We start from the raw sequence: 15,521 nt of genomic DNA, 5'->3' as shown, positions 1-15,521 counted from the left end.
CCAATACTGGTTATAAACGATGTTCCCTGTAAGGTACCACGGGTCTGAGCAATCACACAAAGTCTGTGACTAAAAACAGTGAGCAAGATTTTTCCTGCATGTAGCAACCAAAACATGTCCAAAACCTGACATCAAGTTACTTTTTGCCGATTTTCCGAAAATGCAATTATTTTTCACATTTTACTGAATTGAGTAATGTAATATTGGAAAGATTGTATGACCCAAAAACGTCAGCTGTTTTTACAACAACTTTACCAAGAGATTTACTTTTTTTAAATGATCTTTTATTACTTAATAGTTACATTATGTGCATTTATTTAGTTGGTTGCACAATAAATAACTATATTTCATCACATTTTTTCTGTGGAAGTAAGCAAAAATATTGACTAGATATATTTGAATGCAAAACAAGACCAATTTTTCCTTTTTTTCCTTTTTTCTTTTTCATTTTTGTCTATTTAGTTTTTTAGCTTTATTTGTCCAAATGTGTGGCAAGTACAAAAGAAGGGGGGAAAGTGGTAATACTAGGTGACCTGAATGCTCGAGTGGGTAATGGAACGGAATGGAAATGGTTTAAAGAGGCAGTCTTGAAGAGTGCGAAAGAAGTGTGTGGAATGAGAAATGTTGGTCGGGGTGTTAGGAAAAGAAGTGAATGGTGGAATGATGAGGTCTCAGAGGCTGCGACAGAGAAGTGAGGAGTGGCTGCAAGACAAGAGTGGTAATGCGTATGAAAGATATAAAGTGGAGAAAAGGTTGGTATAAGGGGTAGTGGAAGCAGCAAAAAAGAAAGCAAATGATGAATGGTGTCGAAAGATGGGAGTGAATTTTGAGGAAAGGAGAAAAGTGTTTTGGAAAGAAGCTGGTTGCTGGTTAGCGGTAGTGCAGTCAGGACGAGATGGGCAGAGTATTTTGAGGAGTTGCTAAATGTGGAGGATGGGAGGGAAGTGAAAGTCGAGGCGATCGGTAGTATGGGGAGAATGCCCGTGTTGGGTGATTTAAATGTGAAGCCTGTGGAAACATGGGAGGTGCAAGAGGCGGTGAAAGAAATGAAAGAGGGGAAGCCGCCTTGGATGGTTGTACTGCTGAATGCTTGAAAAAAGGTGGCACTGCTGTGATTGATTGGTTAGTGCGCTTGTTGAATGTATGCTTTTTAAGTGGTGTGGTTCCTGTTGATTGGTGTAGTGCATGTGTGGTGCCATTGTATAAGGGTAAAGGTGCTACGTATGAATGTAGCAATTCGAGAGGTATCAGTTTGTTGTCCGTGACGGGTAAGCTGTATGGAAGAGTCTTGATTAAGAGAGTGAGAGGGAGAACGGATGAGGTGGTGATGGAGGAGCATAGTGGTTTCAGGAAAGGAAGAGGATGTGTGGATCAGGTGTTTGCAATAAGACAGGTGTGTGAGAAATATTTTGCAAAAGCTAAGGATTTTAATTTGGCTTTCATGGACTTAGAAAGGGCGTATGACAGAGTTGATAGAGAGGCATTATGGCAGTTTAAGGTAATGTATGGAATGGGTGGAAAGTTGTTGGAAGCATTGAAGAATTTTTATGTGAACAGCAGAGCATGTGTAAGAGTAGGGAGTGAGACAAGTGAGTGGTTTCCTGTGTTGACTGGTGTGAGATAGGGGTGTGTTATCTCACCATGGCTGTTTAATGTGTACATGGATGGTGTGGTGAGAGAGTATTTAGCAGGGGTGTAGAGATGATGGATAAGAGTGGAACGGTGTGGCAGGTAAGTCAGTTGTTGTTTGCAGATGACACAGCGCTTGTGGTTGATTCTGAGGAAACATTGAGAAGGTTGGTAACGGAGTTTGGAAGAGTATGTGATAGGCGTAAATTATGTGTGAATGTTGGGAAGAGTAAGGTGATGAAGTGTTCACGTGATGGAGTGGGCATGGGGTTAGAAATAAGGTTGCATGGACAGGTGCTGGAAGAAGTTGAAAGCTTTAGGTACTTGTGTTGTGATATGGTTGCAGTTGGTGGAATGGAATGCGAGGTATTGCACAGAAAGAATCAAGGAAGCAAGGTTTTGGGTGTGCTGAGGAGAGTGATGAGCAACAAGAGTATGAATATGGATGTTAAAAGGGGACTAAATGAGAGTCTGATTTTGCCGACTGTGTTGTATGGTGCAGAGAGTTGGAGCCTGAACGTAGATTTGAGAAGGAAATTATTTTTTTTTTTAGATGAATTGTTTGAGGAGTAAGCTAGGAGTGACAAGATTGGATAGATTGAGAAATGAAATTGTGAGAGACAGAACTGGAGTAGTAGTGTAACTGAGCAAGCGTGTGGATAAGAGAGTATTCAGTTGGTTTGGACACATGGAAAGGAAGGATAAGGAGCGAATGTTGAAGAAGATCTAAAGAGCAGAAGTAAATGGAAGGAGACCAAGAGAAAGGCCGCGATTGACGTGGATGGATAGTGTTATGAGTGCACTGCAGGAAAGAGGTCTAAATATAATGGAAGTTAGAGCTCTTTTAGATTAGATTAGATTAGATAAGATAGATAGATAGATAGATAGATAGATAGATAGATAGATAGATAGATAGATAGATAGATAGATAGATAGATAGATAGATAGATAGATAGATAGCTTTTATTTTTTCCCCTTTTTATGTCATTTTGTGAATAATGTTACATGGATGAAAGCAACAAAAACAATCTGGAGAACTGTTTGGGAGCTGAAAGAGCCGGCTCATTTTAGTGAAGCCGCTTCTCTGTAAAGAGATGGAACCTTAGACGGCGACACTGATGTAGGCACGTAGGTAGGAAAGGTCCCCTTGCTACGTAGTCCAACGAGGCAGGCAGTAATTCCAGTAAACCACAGTTATCAGTCTATATTTCAATGTCTTAGTGATAGAAAAATAATACAATGATAATATTTTGTAAAAGCAAACTACTGCACTGCACCACTCACCCACAGCCTCTCTCTCGCAATAACTCGAGCCCACCTACATGCTTGCTCTCATTTTCTCAATCTAACGCTGACATTGACTTCAAAATACTGCACTTTTAACACCGCAGAGGGTACCCGCGCTGTTTCTGTCTGCATGCACTGTAATTCTGGTAAATTTCTCTTGAGAATCAGTTTCGTAATGAAGAGTCATGTTTTTGGTTCGTAGGATACATTTTCTTGTGCACTGAGACAGTCTGGCTGGTGCAAAATTGCGCACACGCGCAGATTAGAGGGTACATTGGTTATGAAAAAGAATTCAGAGACAACAGTCCCTAGTTTGAGGGATTATTTTAAGGTGTGGCGGCTGACATTTTTGGTGCCAGTCTCAGTTAATGACAGGGACGCACAACAATTGGTGTGTCGTAATAAGAGTGACGAACAGCTGCCAGCGAAACTCCCGTTCGAAAGTACACCGACTAAACTGGATTTTCACTTCATTGCTTTTGCTGACATATGTTGGTGGAATTGCCACGACAACAATGTGAACGCTATTTTAAAGCGTTATATCGGATCCGGGCATCAAAAAAAAAGTTTAGGGATTATTGTGTCGCTCTCTTGAGACATAACATACTAATCACTAAACCAGAGGTCTAGAACTCGCAGCCCGGAGGCCAGTTGCATCCCCTCCCTGGATGATAGTTTGAGGCCCGTGCCTTAACATGAAAAGTATAGTTTGTATAATTTGCCCATTAGATGTTTCTGTATTCTGTCATGCCGCCAAAAACGAGTGCTCAAAGCACAACGGTAGAAAGCAAAATACGGAGACTCAAAGTGATCAAAACGCAGGTTATTATATTTGAAAAGAGAAATAAGAAAATAAAAAGACAAAAACATATTGTAAAAAAGGAAAAAAAACAGAAACAAAAAAAGGCAAAGGTAAAACTCAAGAAAAAAAGAAAAGAAAAATTAAGAAGTTGAAAGAAAAAAGAGAAAAAGAAAAAATAAATAAAAAGGAAAAGAGAGAAAATTGATGTTTTTTCTGTCTCTTATCTTTCTATCCTTACTTGTTTCTTTTACTCAATTTTCCTTATTTTGCCTTCTTTCCCCCTACTTCTGATTTTGTTCCATTTCCTTTTTTACCTTCTTTTCCCTATTTCTTCTTCCCTATGTTTTATTCCTTTTTTTAAATAATCCTTTCCCTTCTTTTTGTCTTTATTTGTGAAAGGCTGAGTAAAAATTGAAGAAAAGTTATTAGTGGACAAATATAAAATACTGTCCCTTTAATAATAGTGGGATGTTTTTAATCAGTGCTATTTCTGTGGAAATCCCCATTTTTGCCCAACCTCACCCAGATCCTAACTTCAGCGGCCCCCAACTCAATTAAGTTTGAGACCCCTGCATTTAACTGAAAGGTGATTATCAAAGTAAAATTTGACTTAAGTGGAGAACCTGTCACGATACTTCAGAGGGGCTTTATAGGCCAATCTGCCCACACGGTTGCTGACATTATTTTTCTTTTTCTTTTTCACAATTTTTACTAGTCATAAGGTGACGAATCCCCCCCTAATCCAACTCATAATGCCGAGCGCCAAACCACGGGTACCAATGTTATAAGTTTTAGGAACCACTCGGCCGAGGCTCAAACCCGTGATCTCCATGTCGTGGAGCGGGTGCCCAACCCTAAGGCCACCGCGCTGGCGCTTGCACACATTCTTTAAGTGTTGTGCAGCTTGAAAAACCAGTTGGCGTAACCGTGGTTACGGCAGAGGTCATTGCAGAGGAGGCGTCTCTCCCATGATTGTGATTTGTACAGAAAACAAAGATCGAGCCACAATTTGTGAGGCATGACGGCAGGTTGGGCACTATTGTTTACTCTAACAACCATGTAGGGTCCGTTAAATTGCGGCACCCAGCAAAAAATGTTGCTAGAGGTTTAACAATATTTTTATCATCAAACGGTAAATGGTCTGCATTTATATAGCGCCTTTCAAGTCAATGAAGACCTCCCAAAGCGCTTTACAATGTGCTTCAGATTTACCCATTCACACAGACACTCACACACCAATAGAGAGTCAGCCATGCAAGACCTGCTTATTGGGGGCATTAGGGATTTAGTGTCTTGCCCAAGGAAACTTCGACAAATAACACGGAGGAGCCGGGAATCGAACCTGCGACCTCTTGATCCCAAGAAGAGCGCCTACCTCCTGAGTTAATGCCGCCCTAAAACTGCATTTAATTGTATTATTCTTTTTTTCCATGGTTTAATTTATTATTTATTTATTACACTGGAGATCAAAATTAGAGAACAACTTGTAAAAAATTGAATAATTTTGGGATAATACGATCTTCACGATTCCATAGTTAAATAACATTAAATTTTGTTTACATCAAAGTACAAAATCACTTTTTCACAAAAAGACTAAGAAAAAATACTTTTCAGAAAACACACTGCTCAAAATTACAGAACCCACTGCTCAAAATGAGAAAAACAATCATGACTTTGGCATGGAAAAAAAATCTGAAAGTCAGCAATTAGTAAGAAGTGTGCAGGCCTCTGCTGTGAATGACTTCAGCATATCTGCGGCAACATGATAGAACTAGTCTCTCACACTGTGTTTGTGTGATTCTTTACTATTCTCCTCCCAGCCTCCACCACAGTTCAGTAATTGTAGAGTGTTTTTTGACAATAACTTTGTCTCCAAGGATTTTTCAGAGGTTCTCTATTGGGTTGAGATCAGGAGTCTGGGTAGTCCATGCCATTATTTCAATGTTTTCATCCTCAAGGAAATTATTTACCCGTTTAGCCGAGTGACATAGAGCGTTGGCCTGCATTAAGACTGCAGGCTGTTTGGGCGATTAACGCAAGTAAGAAACCATGTGCTGTTGAAGAAGGTTCTGATACACATTTGCATTCACTCAGCCATGTAGCTGTAAAAGAGGCCAAACTCCTGCTGCAGACCATGGCACTTACTCCTCCACCTGTTACTGACCTTTTTCTCAAATGTTTCACCGGACATAATGTTTCCCAACAGACCTAAATAAATTAAATTTGCTTTAATCACTGAAGTGAACTCTGGACCAGTTCTCATTGGTCCAGACATAAACCTCATCAGCAGAGCTCAGCTTAGTTTTTGATTTGTTTTTCTAATGAAAGGTTTGGTCACTTCAGTCCAAATGCTCTTAAATGACGAGACATATGCTTTCCATGTTCTGCACTTACTGTAACTGGTGAGCAATTCCAGCTGCAGTGTGGAATCGATTACCCATTGATATGCTTTGCAGTGACCTGTCCTCTCTTGCATTTGACGTCCGTGGACGAACAGCCTTCTTGGGGGACTTGAACGAGTTTGTAGTTTTCTTAAGATTTAATATTCTTGAAATCAAAAGATTTGGAATGATCAATTTGTCTTGCTATGGCTAATAGGGTCATCTCTTTCGTTTTCATCCGGACAACCTGCTGCTGAAGTCTTTCAGTCACTTTAGAACAGCCCACCATCTTGCAAAGTCAGTGTAACTGGAACTTAGAATGCCCGTTAAATAGGGGTTGACAGATAATCAAATACATTAGCATCATGTGCTAAATTAGCACCATTAAGTGGGAGGCATCTGAAAGTGTTCTCTAATTTTGATCAGTGCATTTTTGGCAAAACACGGGTTTTTTTGTTGAAATGTCTTATCCATTTTGTGAAAAGTGTTGTAGTAGCATGGTATAGACACAACACAATGTCTTAAACTGTTGAGCAGTGAAGATGGCATTTTTTTTCAGAATCATTCAATTGTTTGTAAACTGTTCTCTAATTCTGATCTCCAGTGTATATTTTCTTTTCCAGCGCAGAATTGCAAGAAGAGGGAAATAGATGGTAAGAGCCAAATAGAAGATTGTATTTGGCTGCTTGTAGTGGTAGGTAGTCAGGAGCTGCAGTACCCGATTTGGCTGCCATTGGGTGTTAGAGGCCCCACAAAAGCAGACCACAAGATAGCAGATGTTTCTTGATTTTGTTGGTATTTATTGGAGGTGCCTTGACACGAAACCTAGCGAAGAACACTTGCGGAGGCCTAAAGTACAAATAATAATAATAATAATAATAATAATTTCCTTGTATTGTCATTCTTTGTAACAATGTACACAGAACGAAATGTCGATACACCTGACCCGTTGTAGCGAGTCGGTGCAGCCGCAGCCAGAGGGCGCCGCCATTATACCAATTAGGTATGTGTCGGTCGAGGCGCGAACCAGCGACCTCCCAGTCTCAAAGCCGGCACACTACCATCTAGGCTACTGAGTGTACATTTTGCCAAAAATTGGTTCACAAGTTCACATACAAACACACATACACACAAATCAGGATTTAGAAAGTAGTTTAGATTCTGAAAGATTAGATTGATTAGATTTGGATAAATTGCATAATACATACAGAGTGAAATGGCCAGTCTTCACTTGAGACTCTGACCATATGCTCACTGAGGTAGTTGTCGTGATTGCCTAAGTGAAGTCACCTGGGGCAATCGTTTGGCGCGCTGGAGCGCACTTCCTGATTGGCTGACGTTCTCTCCTTAAGCGGTCTGCGTCCAGAGATGGATGTCGGATTGTACTTTTTGTATCCCTGTGTGTTCTCCAGACTACAAGGTACCTACGACTCTTCTTGCCTGATTCATGCCTGCCTTTCATTTTTGACCTGTTTCCGTCCCACGTTTTGCGACCTGCTCTCCCGCCCTGGCCATCGACCACCCATACCTGCTAAGCTCTACCTTCCAACTACCTGCCACGGAGCTGCCATTCCGCCCGAAGAGGCTGATGACCGACAAGCGCCGGCGTCCTGAGCCAGCTCCAACAACTCTTTCTAATAAAATCTTTTTTGAAACTAACGCTATTGGATCCGAGAGTCCGTCCTGGTTCTCGACAGTAGTAGTATTAAAAGTTTACTCTTTGAATGTGAAATTTACACTATTTATTTTAAGGTGCCGTATTTTCCGCACTATAAGGCGCACATAAAATCTGATTTTTTAAAACAAAGCTGACTATGCGCCTTATAATCCGGTGCGCCTTATATATGGATCAATATTGAATTGCAAGGTCTCGCAACTAAGAGAAGCAGCCACCGACTCCAATTTTCGCGTAGAAGAAGAAGTGCGCTGTGCATACTGGGAAATATAAAACAACGATTCTTTTATTTTTGCGTTTGTATAAAGACCCTGAAATGGTTCCTATTAAGAGACACGCTTTCAACGCAGAGTTTAAACTCAAGGCGATCAGTCACGCAGTAGAACACGGAAATATAGCAGCAGCGAGAGAGTTCAACATTAATGAATCGATGGCCAAGTAAGGAAGACTAAACAAAGTTTCCGTGGCAATAAAGCGAGATGGCCACAGTTAGAGGAAACACTTGAACAGTGGGTTGTTGAACAAAGAGCAGCAAGTAGAAGTGTCAGTACAATAACTTTTCGAATGAAGGCAACAGCGCTGGCACGGGAACTTAACATTAAAGAATTCAGAGGTGGTCCTACTTGGTGTGTGTTTACGTTTTACATTTTACAGTTATTATGTTATTGCTTTATTGTTATTGTTTTGCACTTGTTTTTTTTTGCACATTACGAGTGTCACTATATTGCGATTGCACTAACATTTAATTTACCATAACAGTATCAGACGTTTTTTTGCGTGTTGACTAAATGGAGGAAAAGTAAAATGTTATGCCTTGCTGTTGTTCAAAGATGTTAAAGATGTGTCACGAAAATGCTTTCCCTCAGAGGAAATAATAAAACAGCTGTTTATTCATTTTGGGAGTGAATGAAGATTGTGGAAAGATTGTTTGTTATCTATTAATAAAGTTTGACTGACCTATCTGACTCTTTTGTTGACATTCCCTTTAGCACGGCACAATCTAATGGTCGCATAACGTAACTACATCCTCTACAGTAGTCAAGTCAAGTCACATTTATTTATATAGCCCTTAATCACAAAAATGTCTCGAAGGACTGCACAGGATTACAATTACAAAATTGCACAATTACCTGATCTTAAACCAGCATGCACTTATAGTGCCTTATAGTGGGGCGCGCCTTATGTATGGAAAACGTTTAAAAATATATCATTCATTGAAGGTGCGCCTTATAACACGGTGCGCCTTATAGTGCGGAAAATACGGTACTCAATAATCTTGTTAATTTAACCCTTAAATAGTAAACTATTTTAAGGCACTTAGTAATAGTGTTAATCCTTAGCTACAAAGTCTTAAATTAACGCTGGTAATTTCACTGTGTATTAATTACAGTTTTCATATTACTTTGTTTTGAAGTGTTTTTATGTTTATCATAAAAGAGCCACCTTGACTGACACATAAGTGCTCTCTTTCCCCCCGCTCTCAGCAATATGTGATTGGGGATAAATGATTGCGGAATATGCACTGAGGTCGGAATATCTGAAGTGCGAGGGATAACAGTAATTACTTTTTTCTGCTTAAGTTGACTTCAACTTACTTGTCATCCTTCTCATAAATGTTGAGTCCCAAAGAATCGACTCCGAGCCAGAGCAGCGTTCCCTTCTTATTTTTGATGTCAAAGTAATTGACGCCGTACATCTCCAGGTCCTGAGCGATCTTCAGATATTCTAACATGGCGTCCTCCCTGGAGGAAATACCATGTTAGTACAAAGAATTGCAGATTTTCACGTGTTAACCACACACTGACTCACTTGAGCATCCCACGGTGCTCCTCATGCCACACCTGAATCCTCTCCTCCCACTGTTCTTGGGACAGTTTATGCTGATCCAGCACTCTGATGAAAAACAGGGCAACATATAAACCAGGGGTCTCAATCGCACAGCCCGTTGGACCAATTGCGGTCCACGATGTTATAGCTTTAATATGAAAGTCTAAAGGGACAGTGTGTCTTATTGAGAACCTTCTGGTGAAAAAAATATTATTCAAAAACAATTACTGATTCGAAAATTAAGCAAAAATAATAAACTATTAAATGAACACCAATGTTTTAAAAAACTCATACGCAGAGATTTTTTTAAATTTGATTTTACATGATATTAAACTAACTAAGAAGGAACTGTCATTATGGTCGGCCACCTCGCTTGTATAGGTACTTACAGGTCTTCCCCACCTTTTTCCTTGTTTTTGCCTAGCTTTTTCCTCCCTTTTTTTTATCTTTCCGTTTCTTTTTCTTCTTTCTTGTCGTTTTACTTTTTTTCCCTATTTCCTTAGTTTTCCATTTTTTTTTCTTTTTCCACTTTTTTCTTTTTATTTCATTTTTGCCTTTTTTTTTCTTTGCTGAAGACTGTTGCTAAAAATGGTGTGGTTTGGTCATTTTTAGTCTGCAGTTTGTCTTTTTTTAATTTTAGCACTCGTTTTTGGTTGCACATTGCAATAAAGCAACATCTAGATAACACACACTTTTTGATGTAAGTGCAGCTCACTCAAATTATGAATTTGTTTGTTACGGATTAATTTAATTGATTGAATTAATTCTTTGTATTTCTTATTTTTAGATATTATTTTGTGTGGCATTTGTTTTTCAAAACGTATTTGAGAAGAGTGGATTTTTTTTTCATCATAAGTTTTCCATTTTGTCCCAACTCCAACCAGACCCTAGCTTTTGCAGCCCTCATGTAAATTGAGTTGGACATTTTTATAACCTACACAAATTGGAAAAAAAGAAGAAACTTGTATATTTTCCATCCATCCATCCATTATCTGGGCCGCTTATCTTTATTAGGGTCGCGGGTGTGCTGGAGCCCATCCGAGCTATCTCCGGGCATTAGGTAGGTGTCACCCAAAACTGGTTGCCAGCCAGTTACAGGGCACACAGAGACAGACAACTCACTCGCTCATTCACACCTTGGGACAATTAAACTGACATGCATGTTTTTGGAATGTGGGAGGAAACCTGAGTGCCCGGAGAAAACCCACGCAAGCACGGGGAGAACATGCAAACTCTGCACAGGTAGGCTCGTAGTTGGACAGCGAATGAGGTGAAGTCAATTGTTTCAGCCCAATTAAAATTGACACACATAGTAAAAAAATAAAGTAAAAAAATAAACCTACTTTTTCACAGTAAAAACTTTCAGTTGGAGTAACTTGGATTAAAAAATATAATAACAACAATAAAGATAGTAATTTGAAAAACCTTATATATCGAAATATTTGCAAAAAATACAAAATAAATGAAAAATACATTTAACTGAACAAATCCAGTAAAATAGAAAAAGGGGGCAAAAGTATTTACGGTAAATACTATTGGGATATTTTTGTAAGTAAATAAGTAGATATTGAAAGCCATATACAAATATTTATGCAAAATGAGAAAGAAATACTTTTCATGAGGATTCCTTAAAATCAATTCTGTTAAAAAACAAAAAAACAACACTTTTTATGCAGAAAACTGTCAGCTGCTGCCATCAGGAATTTTTGAAAAAAGATAAAATTGAATTAATAAATAAATACAGTACAAACGATAAATACAAACGTGAAAGGGAAATTGAACCACATAAAAATGTAATTTAACTTAAACAAAAAGTGTAAACATCATAAAAACAGCAGGATCTAGAGAAAAAATATTACAATTAATCCAAAATTTTGGATAGATAATGCTTTGACTCATTGAGCATTTCTTCACATTAATTCAGTATTTTTACAGAATAATCCGGATCAAGATCTCCAGTAACAAATTTCTTCAATTTGATTCCCGGCAAGTTTTTATTTTTGTTCAACATTTTTAAAATCTTGTGAGTGACATCTATAACCGTCAATGGAAGGGATTACGTTAATATGCAGTGACAGTATAGAAAGGCATGTAACAACTAGAACGTTTTAATTTCTTTATTTTCATAAGACTGTACAATGGCCGGGCAGGTTGAATTCGATAGAAATCAGGATAAAAAAAAGGAAAAGCTAATAGAAGAACGTTGAATACTTGAATTGATAATTCTAACTGCTAAAAAGTGCGTATGTGTGACACAGAAACTGAGATAACAATGCAGAAAGCACGATGCATGCGTAACCTTTCTCTTTTGTTTCGACGGTTGCCAGGTGTAGCTTGATAATTTCCTTCCTGGGACAGGTTCATCCAGACAGTAGAAAGAAAAATATGTGTAGTTTGGGTCCATCGTCTCAGTAAAGATCAATGAATACTACAGATCCAACATTTTGAGTTTTTTAAGGCCGATAGAGATAATGAGTATTAAGATGAGGCCTATTACTGATATTCTGAGCCGATATTCATTCGCTGTAAAAGCTTCAAAATTAAGAGTAAGAAAATCTTAAAAATGCAAAAAGAAACACAGAACATTTGTTATAAATTCAAATAAAACTTTTAATAGCTTTCTGGAACAATTATTATTATCTCATCTCATTCTTATTAGCCCTACCGCTTGGAGCCCATCCATCTCCGGGCAATGGGCAGGGGACACCCTGAACTGGTTGCCAGCCAATCGCAGGGCACACGGGGACAGACAACTCACTCGCTCAGTCACACCTAGGGACAATTTTGACCGGCCAATTCACCTGAAATGCATGTTTTTGGAATGCGGGAGGAAACCGGAGTGCCCGGAGGAAACCCTCGCAAGCACGGGGAGAACATACAAACTCCGCACAGGAAGCGCTAACCACTGCGCCGCCGTGCTGCCTCAATTATTATTATAATAATTTAAAATATTAACACAACTGACATGACTAATCTTTCACTTAAATCAGTAACAGTTCAAGAAACAAAATTAGGCTTAGCAGCAAGTCTTAAAAAGGTACATGAAAAACTTTAATAGCTCCCTGATTATTTTTTTACAATAAGTAAATAAAATTGTCAATACAACCAATATTACTTATAATAATTAAAAACAAAAAGTGCATTGAAATTTCAACAGCCTGCGAATTGAAAATTGTGGGCAACCCTCTTTTAGAGCCAGATTGATGAACTAATGTCAACAGCTAATTAATCACCTAGCCGTCCTCCTTTAGCGTGCTTTGTATGCTCACCCTGATTAAAAAAAAAACACAAGCTCGATTGAAAAACTAATGTTAGGATAAGAGCTACAGTAATTTATCAGTTTCCACTTGAACTTGCTTCCTTGTGACAAGTTAACTACTTTGTCGACATCTTTTAATCACACACACTTTTCTGCCAAAGCACAGACTATAAAATCTCAATATTATCAATGGCTTGATCCCAGTCAGAGGGTTTGGAGTACGGAAAGCTTCTCCAATCAGAAGGCGCGGGGTGGGTAGAGAGGAAGAGGGGAGTAGGGAAGCAAGTGAGGGAATGGCTCGTCTTTAAGGCAACACTTTCTACTGCTTCTCTAACCCAGTTTTAAATATTTTTAATCGGACGGTCAAATGAATAAAAATGCAAATACCGATATCTGTTGAATTTTCAAATATCAGTGCTGAAAATCGCTCGACAATCAGTCGACCTGTGATGAATACATCATCGTTCAAAAGTTTTGGGGTCATCCAGACAATTGAGTATTTTCTATGAAAAAGTCACACTTTTGTTTATCCATTGTTCCCCCCCATATTTATCTCTTCCTTTTGTTGGCAAGTCTCAGATATGTGTGGAGGCTGCAGCGCTTCCGACTGGGGTAGTGTGAGGAGGGTGACGAGGACAGCAGAGAAAATCATCGGGACTTCTCTCCCCTCCATTCAGGACATTGGCCAGAAGCGCTGCCTATCCCAAGCCAAGAACATTATCAGGGACCCCTCTCACCCCCATCATGGACTGTTCACTCTGCTAGCCTCTGGGAAGAGGTACTGCAGTGTGCGGTGCAGGACCACCAGGTTCCACAATAGTCTTGTCCCCCTGGCCATTGGACTGTTAAATGGTCAATCAAACACATAGTAAATCTAAACTGCTGCTAATCTGTACATCTGTTGGTTTTGTTTGACTTCTTTGCACTACTGGCAGTTCTTTATAGCTAGCCACTCCTCTGCACTACCGTACTACAGTGTTATAGTTACTGTTTACCTGACTTGTTTACCTGACTGCCCATTTTGCACATCTGGTTAGCTGCTCCTCTTGCACTCTTTGCACTACTCTTTGCACTACAGTAAAATACTATACATAGCCATAATCTCATCTCATCTCATCAGCCGTACCGCCTATCCTCATTAGGGTCGCGGGGGGGGGGGGGGGGGGGGGGGGGGGGGGGCTGGAGCCCATCCCAGCCATCTCCGGGCAGTGGGCAGGGGACACCCTGAACTGGTTGCCAGCCAATCGCAGGGCACACAGGGACAGACAACTCATTCGCTCATTCACACCTAGGGACAATTTGGACCGGCCAATTCACCTGAAATGCATGTTTTTGGAACGTGGGAGGAAACCGGAGTGCCCGGAGGAAACCCACGCAAGCACGGGGAGAACATACAAACTCCGCACAGGAAGTCTGGAGCTGGATTTGAACCCACGACAGGTTCCCATGACATGAACTGTGCCGCACAAGCGCTAACCACTGCGCCGCCGTGCTGCCCCATAGCCATAATTATTTAGTATATTATTAGTACTCAATACTCCAACTCAATACAACATTTTATTTATATCTGTACATTCAAGGAAACTGTGCGGGTCAGATGTATCGAAATTTCGTTCTGTAGTCTGTGTAATATAGTGTAATAATCTGTGAAGCCCTTTGAGACTCTTCGTGATTTAGGGCTATACAAATAAAAATGACTTGACTTGACTTAAACACGCGTACTAGAATGACAATAAAGTAGATCTGAATCTGAATCTGAATATGAATATGGCCTTTTCACTGGACAGGGTTCATACACCTTTTTCATGGCCAAATTCAAGCACTATCAAGGCAAAGTTACAATTTTTCAAGAACCTTTAAAGGAAGAAATCCAGCGCCATCCCAATAAAAGCATCTTTTTTTTTTCTTTGATGACTAACACAAAGTTGCTGCTAGCACATAGTCTGTGCTTTTTAAAGATGTGCCTATCTATGATATACAATCTTTTTGTGTCAATGGGCTGCTTTAAACTGACATAGATTCTGCCAGTCTGCCTCAACAATGCAAGCGGAGCTTGGCTATGTCACACTTGTTTACAAACACGGAAAGGGCTCTGTAGGTGTTGGGTAATAATCGAGTTCAATATGGAAGACAAAAAAAAAGAAATAAAGTCATGTATGTATAGAAAACAGAAAAATAAACCAAAATTTGACTCATTTTAATGATATTAATTCCATTCAACCTTTAATCTTACAGACTGCTGATCTTTTTCTTATTGTTTTAATTATTTGAATTGCATGTTTTTTTAGAAGATGTTATTGCAATTATCATTCATTTATAGCACTGAAGAGTTCATATGTTTAATTTTTATTTTATTGTTTCACATTTTCAATGATTTGATATTGTTCGACCTAAAATATGTTCAATGAGTACAAATCTAAAATATATTTGTATTTAACAATTTGTTTTGTAGATCTGTGAATATTTTAATTTATATTTCATGTATTTTGCAGGGATACCCTGCAAAATATATAAAAATACTAATCACTAAATAATTTGGTACATAATGCTTTTATTATTGATTATTTATCATAAAAAATAAATATGAGAACCTGTTTTGCAGCCTAAAGTGAGCCAAGCCGAAAAGGCCGCTTCTCGAAAAATAGTCGAAATTTCCCATGA

The 15,521-nt window shown here is 39.1% G+C and overlaps 1 protein-coding gene across 3 annotated transcripts in view; it reads right to left on the bottom strand.

The window, feature by feature from the left end:
* ezrb (ezrin b) overlaps nucleotides 1–15,521 on the bottom strand; it is a 77,312-nt gene that overhangs the window by 20,232 nt on the left and 41,559 nt on the right. For all 3 annotated transcript variants that reach the window (XM_088324648.1, XM_088324647.1, XM_088324646.1), the window contains exons 6-7: nucleotides 9,584–9,667; nucleotides 9,370–9,516 (exon numbers count right to left, since the gene is read on the bottom strand). In XM_088324648.1, the coding sequence (XP_088180774.1) occupies nucleotides 9,370–9,516; nucleotides 9,584–9,667 (231 nt within the window). The remainder of the gene's footprint in view (nucleotides 1–9,369; nucleotides 9,517–9,583; nucleotides 9,668–15,521) is intronic.

Source organism: Urocampus carinirostris, chromosome 20 (genome assembly GCF_059441175.1).
Source record: "Urocampus carinirostris isolate Australia breed hairy pipefish chromosome 20, RoL_Ucar_1.0, whole genome shotgun sequence".
Lineage (NCBI taxonomy): Eukaryota > Metazoa > Chordata > Actinopteri > Syngnathiformes > Syngnathidae > Urocampus > Urocampus carinirostris.
This window is presented reverse-complemented; position numbering and strand designations above follow the sequence as displayed.